This window comes from Anser cygnoides, chromosome 1 (assembly GCF_040182565.1).
Source record: "Anser cygnoides isolate HZ-2024a breed goose chromosome 1, Taihu_goose_T2T_genome, whole genome shotgun sequence".
NCBI classification, from domain to species: Eukaryota; Metazoa; Chordata; class Aves; order Anseriformes; family Anatidae; genus Anser; species Anser cygnoides.
The window spans coordinates 7,414,035-7,433,073 of NC_089873.1; the positions used below are offsets into that span (position 1 = coordinate 7,414,035).

The window sequence follows — 19,039 nt, forward strand, 5'->3', positions numbered from 1 at the left end:
AACCCCCCACCTCCGCTACTCTGAAAAGGTTCCTCTTTGTGAAGCAGATATTTACCAAACCCTGCTGGTAACTCGTTCCCTGACCCTTCCCCTCTTCCTGAAGAGGGAAATGCAAAGATAATATTTGTTTCTGGAGAAGTGTTTTTGGAAAATCTTTAAGCCCTTCTGCCCACGCTGGAAAATACAGACAGTTGTATATACATAAGGTTATGGAGATCATCACAGGGAGGAGTTCCACTGGGAAAACAAATGCAGCTGAAGTCAGTGGAGAGGAACCCACTGCATACAGATTTCACCCAGGAATCTCATTCATCACTTAGATTTTCTCAGGCTTTACATCATATCCCAGGGTGGTGGCTGTCTGTGTTAACACAGCATAATATGCATTTATGTAAGCAAAATGCTGGGCAGTGGCATCTGCTTCACATGTGGAGTGCTCTGGTTTGAGAGCCTTCTGTACCCATTTTGCGTTGGTATAAATGATGGAAAAGCTGTGTAAAGACAACTTTCACAGCTCATCTGCTGAAAAGTCTTTAAGTCTTGAGGTCGTCCTCACAACCTGTCAGGAGCTGAAGGTTGCATGCATCCAAATCTCAGTCACACAGAGGAATCTCCGCTTTGGTTCACAGGGACTCTGAGACTCCTGTACTTTGGGGAGTCCCCGTGCTTCTGTCCAGCCATTTTGGATTCTACAAGTCAAAAGACTCAGTGCACACGAGGAAGCATCAAGCAAGAGAAGGCTGGTGCTTACCTGCAAGATGTAGGCAGCTAGTTCAAACACCACCTCACTGTCAACCTCGATGAGTTCCTTGAAGGGTGAAGAAAACAAAAAAGAAGAAGAGAGTTCAGTGAGTTTGAGCTCCTACAAGAACGTGCATCTCCTACTGCTGGGTGAAGCATGTGGTGCCAGTTTTCTCCCCTGGCTTCAAAGCACTGCTCCTGGAGACCAAAGTGAAGCTGAACCTGCTCGCTCTTACGCAGAGAAAGACAAATATTCAGTGTGATGGCCTGGAAAATGAAACATAGCTGGATATGGCATGAAGGGATTCCTTGGGAGGAGGAAGGAGAAAGCAGGTGGAAGGGGGAGGATCAGGGTCATTTTTATTTTCAAGTGTCATTTAGTGAAAGGTAGTCTGGGGAATACATTTTGTTCTCCCCCAAATACCACCTGTGTGTTGTGTTAAAGCCCTTGAAGAACTTCTCTGGCCCTTGTCCACTGTAAGCTCACAGAAAAAAGAGCCATATTGCCTCTAACAGGATGGGAGCTCTGGTTTCGGCCCCTTCATGCCATGAGCACAGGGGCTGGGGTTGCTTTGAGAATGACCCATGAAAGCAAATCTTTTGGCAGATCTTCACTCTATAGGATCTGGCCCCTGACGAAAGTAATCTTGGAGGGTCAGGTGAAACTGTGAGCGTTTTGCTTGTACACCAGAGTCACAAGGACACCGATGGCCCTATCTGATCCCTTCAGGGTTCTTCTGCTGTGTGGTCTGTGCACTGCTTCATCTAAACGTGTGGGATGCAGACACCAAAAATGCTTGGGATGGGAGGCAGGAGCATTGATCCCATGGCCAAGTGTGCTCTTCCCACGTCTCTGGTCCCAACCAATGTCAGCTTTTGGGAAGGCAGCGAGCTTTTACTTGGATAATGCTTAGGCATCAATTATGCAACTAGGTCTCTGTGTGGCCACATACACTGGGTCCCTGCTCAGCTTCCTCCTGTGGTGGATTTTCTGTTGTATTTATTTAAACTGCTGTTTTTAATATTTTATTTCATCTGGCAAGAAGTGAGTTATCTAAATATAGATCACGGCTGTGATCCGTGCTCCAGCCAAGTCAGGGCCGCACCTCATTTACAAGCCACAATCGCGTTGGTTCGTCTCTGGCAAAATCAAAAACAAAGAGAACAAAACGGAGGATAAGATCCAGGTGTCCTTGGCTTCCACCGGTGCCAGCTTTTTAAAATAAGCACTTCCCTCACCTCCTGCACGATGACTCCCTGGGGAGTGAAGCCCAGCTCTGCTACAGGCGATTAACACACCTTCCCCAGCTCGGCTAAACCGTGATTCACACAGGCACCTGCACTACCGTGTGCGTGTGCCAAGGGAAGCAGCCGGTGCATGATACAGATGCAGACGGGGCCAGGCTGGGGCATTCGGGCATGTCCCACAGCAAGGGGCGATGCAGAGAACCAGAGTGCCTGATCTTCCACTCTCCTTGATGCACCGGGCATCGCGGGGATGAACCAGCCCCTGCAACCACACGTCGATGTTGTGGCAAGTCTGTACTAGTAGGCAGAGTGGGCCAGGGCCCATTCTCTGGCCCTAAGGGTACACAGCACAGTAAACCTCATGACTAAACACTTTTCTTCCCTCCCCCAGTCCCAAACAGAGTTAGCTTAAGTACATTGCCTCTCGGGAACAGGTGCTCGTGCCTGGACAATGCCCCAGCAATGCCCGGGTCAGGGCTAGTTGGCACCCATACCAGAGAGAGTTTTTAATTAAACACCGTGACTGGTAGAGGGACAGCGTCCAACGCCAAGCCCTGCCTGTTTGGTAGTACAAATGTGGCTTGGCCTTTCTGGGCAACACTGGCCGTGCTGGCCCCGTGCAAGGGTTTGGGTATGTGGGTCAATTGCATGACCCACAGGAGCAGCGCAGTACCCAAAACAGAGCCAGCTGTCAGCCCAAGGGACCAGCTGCCCCACACTAAACAGGCCACAGCTTTCTTCTCTCCCAACACGAGCAGTCCTATATTTGAGGGTGTGTGCCTGGAGAATCAATGGGGGACGGCTTGATGTACAAACACAGTGTTACTACACATCCCATACACAGTACGGCCCTTCCTGGCAGCAGGGGAACCGGGGATGAAGCCATCTGTGAGAAGTCCGTCGAGGAAACTTTTTGTGCTACAAGGACTTTTTGTGCTACTTGCAAGACCTGCTAGTTGTAGGGATGGCAAGCACTGAATCCCCCTTTCTATACCTGTTGGATCCCTCCATGCTGCCTGGATGTTCGCTCTGCATCTGAGCAGAGACCTTGTAACCAACTTTCAAATTCAGCGCCTTTTTTAATAACACAGCACGGCTTAGTGTGGCGGGAAGTCAGACGGGGAAGGACTCGCGTGGGAGACTGGGAATCCAGCAGGACTATTTTTGGATAGAGACGACAGTCAGCTTGAATGTGCAAAGTAATGGTTTTGGGAGAGGTCAGACTAAAATAGACCAACCTAGATCTGTAGGCACTTTTTTCCTATTTTTTTTTTTCTATTTTCCGTCTTCTTATTAAGCTTTCTCCAAAAAAAGAACAACGGCGTAAGCTTTTCCTGGCAACACTCCAAAAAGGAACTTTCCCCGGGAACCAAAATGTGATGCTCACTGAGCTTGTTGCTGGAGAGGGCTGACTAAGCACATCTAATTGCAGCTTTGCCAGAGAGCAGAGCTCTGCGAAGCTCAGCTCAGCAACTCCGTCCCTTCCCTGGTGCTGGAAAAAAAAAAAAAAAAGGTATTTTCTGGCTTCCTGCATCTTACCCTGCATTTTAGGATGTGAAGATTTAGTCCCTGCATTTCAGGATATGCAGGTATCAGGAAGTGAGGCCTCAGATTTGGTGTAAGCAGTTCATTTAGCAGGTCACAAACCTGTTCAGGGTTGTGGGACAGTGGCACAATCACTCTGTGACTACGTGTTTCTCCTTCTGCTTCTTCCTCCTGACAGACAGAGGTGAGTTATGAGGAACGGCCCCTACCAGGACAGGGAGAGGCATGAGGGATGCTGCCAGGGAATCCTAGCTGCCGTGAAGTCTCTCCCATATGCACAGCCATATGCAGCCAAGCCTCTGCTGCAGCAGCTCTTGGACCTGGTTATTTTTTGGACCCTTCCTTTTGGACCTGCATGTTGGGCTTGTGGCACAGAGGCTCTGCTGCTGTGGGGTGGTGGAGGAAGGCTGTGCCAGGAACCCTTATCTCCGGCACACAGCCTCGCAAAGGGTAGCTGTGAGTTACCCTCCTGGTGACAACAGTCTGCTGTTTTCGTCAGGACTATTTTTGGCACAAAAAAACATTTCTCCGTGCTGGCTTGCTACAACGTGGTCTTCCGTACACAGGCACTGCCCCTCGGTCACTCACAAACACACTCACACGCTCACTCTTCCAACCAACAAACTCCCAGTCACACTCACGCACACAGACTCATATACCTCCCTCACAAGTCACGCTCTCACACACAGAGAATCATATGCATCCCTCACACTTCCACACACACCCTCCTGCAGACACAAAATCTCACAGTTACTGTCACACACACACGCCGTCACACATGGTAAGCACCCCTCAGATGCTCAACCCCCCCTCGCACACACACACACACACACACAAACTCACACTTTCCTTACACACGTACAGTCTCACAAACACGTTTATTTACACACTGCCTCAGATTTATCCCCGGGCACATTCACTCCCACTCCCCCGTCCCCAGCCCAGAAGATGGCGCCCGCCCGCAGCCCGCGCAGCCGCTGCCGCCCTCTTTGGGCGGGAAGCGCGAACGACGCTTTTTGGGCACAAAATCAAGATTTTTCCTTCTAAATACGAACCGCTTTTTTATTTTAAGAGCTGCAGATTTCCTCCTGTCAATCACGAAAGCTATTTGGAGGGCGGTTTTACCTCAGAACCTCAAAGTCCAGAGATGAAACTCAAGCATGCAGTTTTCAAGGGGATTCGTAACTTGGGGACGGAGGTCTGGGGGCATCACAACGCCAACTGCTCTTTCAGAGCTTCACTTTTCTCATTTCCAGCCAAAATTCAGCCCTGGTTTGTTTACACCACCTGCTGCTGCAGCTCCCAAAGCCTTTCTCTGAACCTCTCCTGCCATTTGCAATGAGCAGTGGTACCAGCCAGACAACTCACCTTCTCCTTATTTTCTGTAGGCATGGAGGTATTTGTGTTTACTTCTGCAGTCAATGCATGGGATGCAGACCCAAGTGTCTCAGACCACCCTAGTGCCATCCTGAGTGCCCAGAGTCCTTACCTTGTAGATGCAGGACTTGGCGTTCAAGAAAAACAGCTCGATGGTGGCATTGTCCTTCAGATAGGAGATGCTTTCAATGTAGAACCTGAAAGGAGAAAAGCTAGAGGTGAGACATATGGGCGAACTAAGGCAGAACATGAAAATGTACTAATCACATGAAAATATGTGGTCGATGGAGTCGTGATGTGTATACTGAAAATGAAGTTTCTTTGTTTGTGACAGAGACGTCATTTGTTGACAAAAGAGGCTCGTGCGTGCTATAGGACATGAGCACTCAACACCACCCAAGACATACTGAAGCAACTGAATCATCAAGTGGTTTATTTTGTTTCTAAGTAGCTCTTTGTTTTATGTTTATACTTTAAATAATCCTTTATTCTGTTTGTTTGCAAACTCCCCTTCATTCTCCATCACATTTTGGCACTTTTTCTTTTCCCCTTTACTCAACCTATCCATTTTTGTGCTGTCGATCTGCCACACATAAAATGTTCACTGCCAGAAATCCACTTCTGTGTTTCCTCTCTGTCCACTTCAGCTCTTCATACAGCACATTTTATAACGGCTTTTTATATTTTTTTTTTGTGGGTAGCATGCAACATCTATAATTACAGAGTAATTAACCAGCAGTAGTTAAGGATCTCGCACAATTTAACAGTACCATGTGTAGCGATGCTGGGAATGACAATAATCAATTCTTTTAGCGGAGTGAGATGACTTCTCAGAACTCAGTAAAAAGCTGCCCAACCCAAACCCTACATGTCCAAAAAACCCACTCTATTGCATTGACTGATCACCCTAAATATTTGCAAATACACTGAAAGTTCATTGAATGTATGAAAGATCCTTTGGCAGTGAACTCTGAGTTTTGCCACCAGCTTGAATAGACTCCAGCCCTTAATTCTGCTTTGTGATCTTTTGGGGTAAAAATCCCAGGATAAAAATAAGTGCAAGATATATCATCAAATTTAAAAACAAGCCGTTACATATGAGTATGCTGTATGTTTTTAGGATTCCTGTAGTAACAGAGAAAGCCTATTCAGGTCGTGATCAAGGTAAATTTTGCATTTAGTTAGTGTTTCATGTGAGGAAAAAAAACCCACCCACCTATCTGCCCACTCTGTTTCAGAGCGATCTTTAAGTTTTAGTACAGTGGCAGCAATGTTCCTTACATAAATTCCAGTACTATCGTGCATTGTCAGAGGCAATAAGAACAGGGAAGGTGCCAGGGAAATGCTGTCTGTATTAGGAACTTAAAAAAAACCAAAAAGATACCTTAGAAATCTGGGTAGAGATGCGGAGTCCAGTTACAGAGAAATCTTACTCCGTGACCCCGCTGTCTGGGAGTGAAGCTATGAGACCTGCTGAAACTCTTGGGGCTTCGCACAAGCATTAAAGGGATTGTCTGTGTTCAGTTGTTTGCAGAACTGAGGGCCTTAAATGTAACCTTCTCAGGGCTAAAGGTCAAAGCTTTGTAGTGCTCCTAGGTGTCTTCTGAAGACCCTTCAAAACAGTTTATTTCCTGACAAGTACAACCAACTACATACTCGAATGAAATATTTTGAGCTCTTTATGTTCGTCTGCTGAGGTGCTCCTGCAATTGCCCATCCTCCTCCCCCTCCAGAACAGTTCAAATGAGAATTTTTTTAAAAAGGAAAATAAGAAAGAAAACATTTGAACGTAGGGATCATCAAGCACAAAAATTCAACTTTATTTTATTTTTATTTATTTATTTTTTTTGTTTCCACTGGGTTTCACCTCCTGTCCTTGAAACTTTTTTTTTTTTTTCTTGGCAAATAAAAATATACTTGGCTTCAGAAATGCAACGAAGCTGCTGCATTAAAAAGGCACCTTCTTACTAGGTCTGCTCCCTGAGTGCATCTGGCTTTCCATCTGCTGAATTCGTGGAGAAAAATGAGAATCTTACGCCTACTGCGATTCATGAAGAACCTCCTCTGCTTATCAGCACTAGCAGTTCTCTCCAAGTTGTGATGGTCAGATCTTTAATTCCAGGGTCAGAAAAAAGAGGGAACATTTACTCTATTTTCAAATCCCAGTGAAGGTTAGCAGAAACGTACTTTTTTGTTTGTTTCATCAGTGGATCAAATGAGACCATCCTCATCATCACTAGAGGGCAATATTGCATTTTCTTTACGCTGCACGGATCTTTTCCAAGGCTTTCCACATAGACACATGCCCAGATCATTTTCTGTACAAAATTGAGTCTCTCCGAGCACAGAGCCTGCACATGATACTTCATCTTCAACAAGAAAACACAATTCTCAAGTGATCTCCGGGGTGGAGAGTGTGCAGGGGAGCTACTGGCTCTCACACATGCACCCAGGCAAATACAAAGCATGTGCGCCAGGAAATTGGTGCTACTTAAAAGAAAACAGATTTACTCTTATGGGATTTGCTGTGTGGCAAGCTCAGAAAACCCGAACTGGAGCAGACTGCCTTGAATTCACAGCCTGAAAGACCTGTTTTTTTTTTTTTTTTTTCGCACTGATTGTGAATCTGTCAGACCTCCTCCTGTTACCACCTTTTCCAAACACAGCGAAGGAAACCGCGGTTTAAAATGACCCATGTCAGCGCCTAAGGAAGCAGGAAGAAAGATCCAGCTGCTAAGGCAATGAACCAAGCAAGAGATCTGGGTTAAATTCCTGACTCTGACACAGGTTTCCTTCATGACCTTCAGCAAATCATGTTGCTGTTTGGGACTGTTGCGCCGTGTTTGGAAAATGCTCCTCCCTCCTTTGACCCCCCGTGTCTGTTTTGCCTGTTAAGATTATAAGCCCATTCCTACTGCACGTAGGGGCAACTATTAGATTTCTGTCGAGGACTCCCTAGGGAGCAGCATTCCTCTGTGTGCTCTGAAGCTGATATATCCAGGAAATAATGGACGGGCTGGTCAGAGATGCAGACAGTACCATGTGTCTGACGCCTTAACTCTGCTACCTACGGCTCTGAGAATACAACCAACAAACAGCTTTGCCTCAAACAGCTCCGACGAGAAGTTCCCTGATAGCCAGCAACTGTTGCTATGAGAAATTAGGTGCCTTCAAGAAGGGTTAAAACCCCGCAAGATTATGTGCGTGTTAAAACCAGAGAAATCAGTTTTGAAAAGGTTTCAAACGTAAAGAAGGGAGATCAGCCAAAGTTAATCTATTTCTGAGTTTCCCCTCATCTTCCCCCCCGCTCTTCCCTTGGCCCCAGTCACTTATAATTCATCAAATATATTTTCTAACCATTAATTAAACGGACCAGGGAATATTATGCTGGGTAATGAACACAAAGTGCCTGTCTTGACTGCTCCCTCTCAGCGGCAGGAAGATAATAACGAGGACCGCAGAAGGCATCTTGGAAGACTTCAGAAGCTGCAGCATCAGAGACATCTACGTCTTCCAGCTGCGAGGACGCGCCTTGTGCTGATCAGATTGCTCTGCATTAAGCGTTGCTTAACTGGCAGCTTGCTCTGAGGCAGCTCAAGCTCCCTCATGCCGCGATGAATGGAGATTCCCGTCGCAGCCAGCCAAGAGCAGGCGTCTATGCAGCGGTGCCTGCGAGAAGCAACTGTGGAAACTCCTGATCCTTGGGTGATGGGAAGTTGGTGTTGCTGTAATTTCCCCCTTGCACTACACAGACGCTCACCTTCGACTTGTAGCAGAGAGAAATGCCCAAGCCTTGACTCACCATTGAAGCAAGACAAGTGTGATGCTCTCTTGCTTTAGCAGCAGAGCTGAATTGACCAGTGCTCCCTATTTCCACACAGCAAAAGAAACAGTCGAATAAAAACTATTCAGCGTTGCCCCTAACACACAGCCCCGGACACATCCCATCAACCAGAACTTGTCCATCTATCGCCTCGCAGGGACCAGGCTCTGGGCAGTGTAATTCCCAACTGCGATGTACAGTTGTAACATCTGAGATCACGAGCCAGTGTATTTATTTCCGAGTAGAACATGCCAAAAGATAACAGCATTTCACCGTGGCCTTAAACACAATGATATTTCAAAGCATGACCACAGCAAATGGATGTCTTATCTATCTCACGTAGATCTGCCCTGGGGCAGCGAAATCATCCTAGTCCCTGTGAAGTTTGACTCCGGTGACAGCTGGTGTAAAAGGCTTTTATCCGACAACAAAACCTTTTTTTTTTTTTTTTTTTCACCAAAAAGAAACACCTTAAAATGCCCATTCTGCTGCTCTGGTGTTTTCTTACAAGGAAATTCAGAGAAAACATTGAACTGGCTTTGGAAGAGCTCAGGAAGGTTTCAACACTGTTTCGCTGAGGAGCAGCATCTTCTTAAGGGGGTACCCCTGCCAGAAAAAAATGACATTGAAACTGAAGCCTAGACCTAGGACAGAGGGTCCCTCTGCTGCCTGGAGACCCCAGCCCAGGCAAGGACAGAGCAAAGCACTCTCTTGTTACTGTCCTCTCAAGCCTCACCCTCAGAGGAAGGCTGAGGGTGGCCCCGAGGCAGAGGAGGCAGCTGGGTGAGAGGCGTGCCTCCGTGCATCCGAAGGGAGGTGAGCAGTGCCAGGCAGCGATGGGGAGGCTGAGGATGGCACTGAAGCTGCTGGTCAAGGCGACCGTGACTGATAACGGGGTGGGAGTGGTTTGCGGGTGAGTTCCTGCCTTTGTGAAGAGGCAGGAGCTGGGCACACAGCGTTAGCAAGGGGGGTTCCTTTCCTTCCAGCCCTGTGATACTGCACCTGTGCAGGGAGACAAAGTACCTCTCTTGGGCCTGGTATGAACAGGAAAAAAATAAATAAAACAGAATAAGAATCCCAAGCAGCTCTTCTTTCCCCTGCTAAATATATATATTTCTTTTTTCCATGAAAATGGGAAATAAAGGGTAAACCCAGTTTTCAAAGAAAATGTCAAAATGAAGCAAAAGGATTTTGGTGTTGTTGCGTCGTCACCTTCCTCAGGGCTTCCTCCTGCCCTAGGTGGGAAATTCAGTAGGACCCAAGAGGAATGATGGAAATGGGCTTTCCACGGTCCTTCCCAGCTGGCTGACCCCGTTCTGGTTAGGATGCAGGACAGAGCTGCCAGCAGAGCCCCGTGGCTCTCGGTGGGCTGTCTCTTATTTCAGGATTACAAAGCGACGGCTAAAGGAGAAGACCCCTTTTTCTGCCTCATCCACCCCGGGGTCTGGCTCATTATCCCTCACTATGTCATTTAAAACCTCGGAGGATAATCTGAAAAATATGAGGCCATTTGCTAACCAGGAGAAGAAAAATCACATGCGTTGGTATAATGGACTTAAATGCAGATGTCATTATGTCCAGTGTCTCATGCTAAATGAGTATGCGGAGCAGCTCAGGCTGCAGAGCTCCTTTTATGTTCCAGCCCTCTTTGCTAATAGCTATAGGTGCATACTTTATGTGCTGACACTTAAAGCAGACAGTGGTTAATCTGTTGGCCTGTTAAGTCATCAGCCAGGAATGAAAATTAGAGACACCAAAAAGCCCCATTTACACCCCCTCTGCATTAATTTTGGTTCTGGTATCGTGCTTTGTCCCCTGTGCTTGTGCCACGCTGCGGTCCCCCTTGCCCAGCACCAGCAGTCGGAGCGCAGAGGACGGGATGCAGCAGGAGAGACCTGCATCGACTCCTGCCTCACTGCACGGAAGCCACAAACCCTGGAGGTGAACGTGATTCCTGAAAGATGGGAATTCCAGCTAACAACGCTGTGCATGCTGCTTAACCTGGGGCTAGTCCCCCTCTCCTCCACACTGGTTGTTCTGTACTGTGAAGCTGCTTGCTTCTTTTCCCTCTGCCCATCCACTTTTCTCAGCGTTTTTAAGAGGGCAGCTCACTGAACTCCCGGAAGACCGTGAGATATTTGCTCATTCCTGTGCTTCACCTTCTCCAGGTACAAAAACCTAAGTGATCTGCTTTGGAATACATCGGGCTCCAGCTGTTTTCCAGGCTATACATCCTGGGAACCTCTGCAAACCACTATGTGCTCCAGCATCAACACAGAGAAACAAGACCATAAGAGAAGCAGCCAGCTCAATATATTTTGCAAACGGCTTCACCCTGAAATGTCCCGTGGACTTTAGCTTGCCAGGGAAGCGCAGCTTTGCACAAAAAGGCTGTTGCAGCTCCTCTTGGCCTGGAGCGATGCGGTTCTTTGTCCCAAGTGTGAGGTGAGAGCAGTGAACAAACCCCATGCTGCATTTTTCCCCTCCTCTCCCACGACAACCAGGGAATTTCCCCACTCTCCTGAGCTCAAGCCCAGCTCTTTGAGTGCTCCGTGATCCAGGAGTGGCACCTTGGCTCTTAGAGGTACCTCGCTGGGTGTGATAACACCATCCATCACTATTTGTGGGGCTTCTTTCCTCTCGGGCTCTTTCGTCTCAGGCTCTTGAACCATTCTGGGACTAGCAATCTCTCCGTCCATCCCACTGGCTTGTCAGCAGCCCACGAAGGCATGATTTGGCTGTGAAAGCCGGCACGGAGTTTCCTTACTGCACCCCTCCAGCACTTTGTTCAATGCCACCGCGATGGGAGCCCTCGTCGCAGACCTCTCTGCTTGCTTCGCTGGTGACAGCAGATCACACCCACCGGTGTAAAGAATAGCCGCAGAAATTGCAACGAAAATGGACGCGATGCCTGCATGGCTTTGACCCAGTTGGAGAATCTGTGTGTGGGCATTACCGTAGCTATTGCTCCTTGATCCAAATTAGGTACAAATCTTACACTGACAGCATCCATCATTTTTGCGCAGTACCCATCACGCCGTCTAAATGCTTCCCAAAATTAGACAAGGCAATGCTGCCAGCGTCAACACATTCAAAACGTGGCTCAAGCCAACACGTTTTTAGAATACTGATTTTCTTCCCCCTCAGGTGGCTGAATGCAAAGGAAAAACAACTTCGCCCCTTTTCTAAACACAGCCCACTTACACAAATATATTCCCAGTTAAGCAGAAAACGCGAATAATGTTATGGGACCCGAGAGCCAGGCTGCTATTAAGATGTGTGCGTAATGGATGGCTTAGCTCAGAGCTGTGCGCTAAGTAGCAGAGCCCCATTAGTTCCCTTCCTCAAGCAAAGGTCACTTTTCACACGAGTAAATCTTCCGACTGGACAGAAGTTTCTCATATCTCTAAAGAGACTCCGAGGAGCTCAGCCTCCCCGCGGGCGATTTATTACACCTTCCTCCTGGTGAACAGAGCAGGGGGCCACCCCGAGGCGGCTGCAATAAATTGTCTGCGGGGAGCCTTGTCTTCCAGCACAAACAAGGGCTGAGCGGCCGTATTTATACGCTACATCTGGGTGGGAGGAGGAGGGTCGCAGGGTTGCCGGCTTTTGAGCTCTCCCCCCTTTGCTTGCACACAGCTGGTGCACACCGACCAGCCTGATGAGTGCTGCACAAAGAGCTCTGGGTTCTGGCACCGCTTCGCCAGGGTTTTTACACAGAGCGGCTCATGGGAAGCCCTGAAAGCAGCCTGGTCGGGCTGGGGCGGTTATGCAGATTTAATGTTCTGATTTTTGCTGTTGTTTTTACGGTATCCCAGCAGTGGATGGAGCTGGAGAAATGCAAGTGAGTGGGAGATGGCTCTTTGTCTCCTCTCATATGTACCGTAAACTACCTGGGAGCTTGGAGTTACCATCTCCGTGCTGGTAAAGACAGCAGGTGAGGGAGATTGCTCAGAGGACGGAGCTCAAAGAGATGAGAGCAAGCCACAGGGATGAGGACGGAGCCCCACAAGGTGCTGAACATCTCAGGGCAGTTCTCTGAACTCTCCTGGGATGGTGAAGTCCCATGGCAAAGTGGGGTCCAGCACTGCCCTCCTTGCAGAGGAGCAAGGCAGTGGAGTGCCACAAACCCCTCTCTGGTGGGGAAGACCCCGGGTGGAGAAGCACAGCCCGCTACATGTGAGACAAATAAATTGCTCTGGTTAATTTAATGTGGTTCTGTTTGTCTCTTCCTGCCCCAGCAGGCTGCTGTCATCACCACCCCCTAATCTAATTTCTTGGAGACAGGCGAAGCCGGCTGGAAGTAAATGGCACACACAACCGTGGCATACCGGGATCATCGCGTGAGTGGCTTGGGCAAACTCTAAGTGGCGTGCTGTGAAACTACACCCTGATTGTGTCTTCTGGCCGGGGGGGGAGGCAGCAATGTATTTCTGCAGCAAGTTATCAGGGCTGTCTAGCCCTATGAACAATCAATACTAGGAGCTACCATCTTTCTTCCTTCCAGGGTTGGTTGTTTCCAAGTGATCTAGAGCTCCTTTTATTTTTCTTTTCTAATGGAACACTGTTTTAAAAATGGGTATAAAGGAGCGTGAAAAACTAAAATAGCTTAAGGCCTCATTAGCAGCTGAAATCTGGTCCAATTCCATTCAGGTAGCCAGGCAAAGCTCTGTATCTACACGGATCTACAGGGAATGTCTTCTCAACCCTGGCTGGGCCAACCGGCTTTGAAATAATCCAAATTTATAGGCTGCAGTTGATGCACACAGAGGGGATTGATCAGGTGAAAAGAGGTACCTACAGTGTATGTCCTACATCTGAGCAGGGGTCTGAGATCAGAGGAAGGAGGTAGCTATTTCAGACTGCAACTCACTGAATTCCAAAGTAGCCATCGAGAATCAGGTCAGATGAATTGTTCCTGAAAAGTGCCTGTTTCTTTCCAGTGATCGCACAGAGAGGCTGCGGTAATTGGTCCTGACACAGAGCAGTCTACATGGAAAACATCTCAGGTTTGGTGTGGTGAGTCCCATCTCAGACGTGTGCCCCACCTGGCTGAGACCAGGGCCACAACTGGTGCACACCCAGCTGCGTTCCTTCACGCCGACAGCAGTGACACGCGCGAGCTTTGCACCCTGTGTTTCAGTGCTGGCCTCCTATTTAAGGCCGCTCGGTTCTGTAGTCACTGTGGTAACCTGGCAGAGGGTCTGGCCTCGATATTGAGCCCCGAGCCCCTACAGCTCTCCTGCTGACTTCAGCCTAGCCGGTGCATATGAACATGTGCCAGACCTTGCTGGACACAGACATTCCCCTGGGGGAATGCCGCAGGGCCATAGAGACAAACCCTGCCCCACAGCGTATTTGAGTATTGAGGATTTATTTCGCATTATTATTTTTTTTTCAGTGCCTTCCTGTAAGAAAAGCCTTTCCATGTGAGAGATGCTCTGATTCAGCGTGACGACTTCTGCAGCGTGCTGTCACTGCTTGACTGGCGGAGCTGCCCTGAGAACGGGTATGCTCATTCCTGGGAGAAGATCCACCAGTGAAGTGAATGTTATTTGCTGAGCCTGTTCATATAAATTAACAGCATGACAAACACCCAGAAGATAAAGAGATCAGGCTCATGCTGGTGGTTCCCTAGCTAAGGATTGCTAATCCCACAAGGCCATTGTTTGAGGATGAGAATTCACTGCAAAGCTGGGCCAGCTTTGCTTTCCATGAACAAACAGCCTGTCTGTGCTCTGGTCCTCTCTCACTTCAGGGATTTACACAAAGGGAGTGACTTTGCCTTTTTTTTTTTTCCTGCCTATGTGAATGAGAGCAGAATGCTCCCTTCCCTGCTGAAAGCAGAACGGCATTTATCCGAGCCCCTGCCAGCTCTGTTTTCCTCTGACCTCCTCACTGCCTTGCTCTCCACACTTTCCTTAGGTTCCTGCCTTTCGCTGTGCGGCTCATGTTGTGAGGTACAGCTTCGCTGTCCTCTTCTGGTCTCATAACACCTCTGTAAAAACAGCCAAGCAATCCTTCCTTCCTTCCCCTCTGTCCTTCACTTCTCCTGGACTTCAGCCGTGACGCGCATCTGGCTTGGTTTATCTGCGCTGTAAACCCTCGGAGGCAGGGAATGAGTTTCACCCACAACCAAGTGACCAGTGCTTTAGGAAGCCACGCAAGAAGTGACTTCAAAGATGAGAACTAACATCGCTCCCATCCCGTTGCCAGATGTCCCACCTCCCCTGCGAGACACGGGACGCTCCCTCTTACTGTCGTGCATGGCTTTAACGCTATACAGGTGGATGTCTAGCAAAGAGTCTCATAAAATAATATTGCACAAGAATTGCCACGGGGCTGTTCACAGCTGCCCAAGCAATTTTGATCTCTTCCTAGGTACCTATGTTGTTCTCGGTGGAAAGCTCCAGAGACAACCTAAAGACAGAGGCTACAGTTAGTTCTGCAAGTGTCCAAGGACGGTAACCATTCCCACTATACTAATGCTAAAGACGTTCTTATAAAATCCTCTTTCTTTCATTTTTGGTCTCTGATTACAGAAGAGAGTAACGACATGGGACACCAGTGCTCAACAACGTCAAACCCCGAGGAAACGTAGGGCAAAAGACAAAGCTTCAGCAGTGCTGCAGAGATTTAAATAAGGGAGGAGAATTTCATGCTGTAGAGCTTGTGAAACTTCCTATTTGCTGCATCGTTCTTCCAAGAAACCTTTGCTTAAAAAGACACGCTTCCCGAAGTGTAAACGTGCATTTACAGCAATCTAAAAACTGCAGCATCTCTGGTGGGTACGTTGCCCATCAGTAGTGCCTCAGGCAAGTTAAGGGTAAAAACACTTTGATAGTCACATAAAAGGTGAAAATGGTTCCTCCACAGGTTCCCCTCTTCGCAAACCACCATTTGCTGTTCTTGCCTCAAGCTTCACGTCTTCAGTTGTTAGCCAGCGTGGTTGATTTGTACGTTTACTTAGAGGAGAGGGAAAAATCCTCGTGATTACTACGTACTGGTACAGTAAACAGACTTCTCTGTAACGAACATCTGGCACAGCCAGTTACTTGTGTTACTACCCCTGCCAGTTGGGACCCCCAGCACCAACCTAGCTTTTTCTGATGCAATTCTTGAGAGGCGTACTGCAAGAAATGTACCTGCAAACAGAGGCAGCCCTTTACCAACTATACAGTGGGTGCCATGGGCACCCAGTTCCTCAAAAATTTGCACATTTGTAGCTATTTAAGGAACAGCATTGGTTATCTCTGCTTTCCACTCAAGGTGGCAGAGGAAAGGAAGGATTGTGTTTATGGATATGGGTGGCTCTGGAAGCACTTGTGCAGCCTCAAACTACCAAAATACAGCCCTGCCTATGGGTAGGTCTCTTCACAACCTTTCCTTCAGCCCTTGCGTTAGTTCCCAAGCCAGAACTCACACCGCTGGGTAACAGATATGTGGGGCCTCGCCAACTTCTGCCAGCTGGCTGGAGTCAGTTTCTCCCCCAATTGCTAGCAGCTCAGCTCAGATTTGGGGATGGACATGGGAACTTGTTACATTCTGGGAAGCTTTTTCAGTGTCTTTCTAGCATCTGACATCCACGTGGGAACTAAAATCACAGTAAGTTAATGCCCATTCCTAACTCATGAGGCATCTGGCCTCCCAGTCCATTCCAAAACGTGTGACGATCCAGTCATTTCTATCAAAAATAAGAATATACGTCCAAACTTGGTGTGCTTTTCACACACTCTCTTCTCAGCCACCGAATGCTGACTTTTCCCCTGTGGATTTCCCCTATGGATTATGATTCCGGAACAGGAGAGTTCACTCATTTACTAACTGTTGAATGGATCCATACTTCTAAAATGTCTCTTGGCTAAGATCCTGCTAGAATGACTTGTCTCCACTCTGCTGCCAACTCTCATAAAACAATACAGATGGCAATATTTATGCTCGTTGAGTGGTCTTTGAAATGAATATGAGTGGCTCTTTCACTGGCTCCACTCCTGAAATCTGCACTTAGCTCTTGCTCAGTCAGAGATTTCCCTGCTTTCCACGGGATCCCTGCCCCAGCATGGACTCCTCAATTTGGCCCCTAGGTAAGATGCTTGATAATTGAGTGCCTGTGTTTTTTGTTTGTTTTGTTTTGTTTTGTTTATTTGTTTGGATTTGCCAAGCAGACTCATATTTCGGCAGAAAAGCACAAACGGTTTTGCGTGGTTCTAAACACAGGTGGGTCTGGATTGCATACACTGGAAATGTTCAGCTCTGGATCTATCTTCATGGTTTGAAGTACCCAAAACGTAATAGAGCAACCTCTTCTCGTGGCAGACAGCAGACCAGTTCTGGAGTCATGGGGCTCTGTGCAGCCTTGATCTGTCCTAAGATAAATCCACCACTAAAGATGGGGACGTAACAGAACAAAGAGGCTCATCTCTTGAGAATCCTCCCTTGTAATTGAAGTTAAATGAATGACAATCACCGTGCGGGGAAAAAAGCTGCACTCAGGGGAAGAAACTCAAAAGTAAGTCTTCATTTTTTATGGGTACTATGAAATGAATGAGAGTGATGTCAGATGTAATATAACACTGGAGTGGAAAGGCTAACAGAACACGACACAGTAACACTGCACTGGCTAGCTCTAGACATGAACTGTGCATTAAAAGTAAGTCAACCGCCCCGACTTAATTTCGTACATATGCCATCCCAACCCCCAGCCTCTCTCTGGTTGTTTTAGAGCTGCAAGAGCAAATTTTTTTTCTCAGAAAGTATCTCCCTTGGAGGCAAAGATTCTGTGTACACAGGAGCACTGACTGCTTTCAAACATCTCCTAACAGTTGCTGCAAAATTCATAGGTGAAGAGAAAGTCTCCCAAACTGGTAAAATCTTCATTACAATCTTGCTAGTCTGGTCCAGCCCAGTCTATGAATATGTTACATGCACATGCAGAAGCCAACTGGTTGCCAGAAAATGCCACCATTTGATATTTGCAGATAATCCATCGCACCACGGCGTGGTTGAGCCCAGAAGGTAAATACAAGTTATACTGGGATTAATTTAGCCCCTGACACAACGCACAGTCCGGGTGCAATCTGGGGGAAATGGATGGATGGCCAGCAAGGAAGCATGTTAGAGTGCTCTCCATCCAGGTGGCTGGTTCAGGCTGCTTGTCCTGGCAGAAAGAGGTCTTCGTTCTGCAGCCCTGCCCAGCTTGGGCTTTCCAGGAGTCTCCAAACCCCATAAATAAAAATGTAGACCTGTGAAAGCCATAACATCTGATCTGTCCCTCATACCAGGTTTCCCTCTGTGCAGATAGGGGTGTCAGTGCGGATATTTCTAATTTATGCTTGTGTCAGAGGAGTTTTCAGGGATGAGGAGCTCACAAGCAACCTCCAGAAACGTGTTTGCTTGCCCACAGGGGCTTCTACAGTGTGAGAAATGGATAACCCTGCTTCTTGGCTCCTAGGGAATAGCTGTAATTCATGGGAAGGGTTTCTTGCCACACACTTACCTGACACAAAAGTACAAAACAACCGGTCCTGACTTTTTGGGGAAGTCATGTTCCAGCACCCTGCGGTCCAGCTGAAGCCAGTTCAAGTGTCCACTGGCAAGAGAAAAGAGAGAGAGTTGTGAGCCCGGCGCTTGCATCTCGCCGCAGCGAGGTCAGAGGTGGTACAAAAGATGAAGCGAAGTGCCTGCTGTTTGCCCTTGGCCACTGCGTGCTATTTGAGAAAGAGCACAGCAAATGTTTGAGGAGCGGGGGCGATATCAGCCTGGCAACATTTCAGCCTGGGAATCGAGCAGCTAAAGTTCAGTGTGTCAGGGGGCAAGCCGGCAGCCCCAGATGTTATGAGCTTCACCTTTTTTATTGCAACCCCCCGGAACAATTGTATCGTTGAAAGTCTGTCAAGATTTTCATTAGAAATCCTTATTGTTAAGAGTTTCCACAAGGCCTGCAATATTTCACCCAAGGCTAAGCCTGACTGTTTACAGCCTCAGACAGTTTATTTACCACCCACATGCTTGCAGTAGGTTTGCCCAGCCTTTTTTTTTCCTCCTTCAGAGAGCTCCTGAAAAACAGCTGCTCCGTGAAACGTTCCAGCCCCAATTACCACACGCTGCTCTTCTCGAATCTCGGTGGTACCTGTCGCTGTTATTTTCTCCTGCAATTTACCCATTTGTGCCCTGCAGCTGGAAGCTTTCTTGGGCAGCAGCTCTGTTCTTTGTCACGTTCCACGCATCGTAAAGGGCTGTGCACACGTGAGCGGCATTTTATAAATACCATTATTTGTCTTACGGGGCCACATCTCACTCCACAGC

At 47.8% G+C, this 19,039-nt stretch overlaps 1 protein-coding gene across 8 annotated transcripts in view; it reads right to left on the reverse strand.

Moving 5' to 3' along the window:
* The window catches only part of FRMD4A (FERM domain containing 4A), a 362,715-nt gene that overhangs the window by 71,838 nt on the left and 271,838 nt on the right, over nt 1-19,039 (reverse strand). For all 8 annotated transcript variants that reach the window (XM_048062551.2, XM_048062552.2, XM_048062549.2 and 5 more), the window contains exons 4-6: nt 18,231-18,323; nt 5,024-5,108; nt 752-808 (exon numbers count right to left, since the gene is read on the reverse strand). In XM_048062551.2, the coding sequence (XP_047918508.1) occupies nt 752-808; nt 5,024-5,108; nt 18,231-18,323 (235 nt within the window). The remainder of the gene's footprint in view (nt 1-751; nt 809-5,023; nt 5,109-18,230; nt 18,324-19,039) is intronic.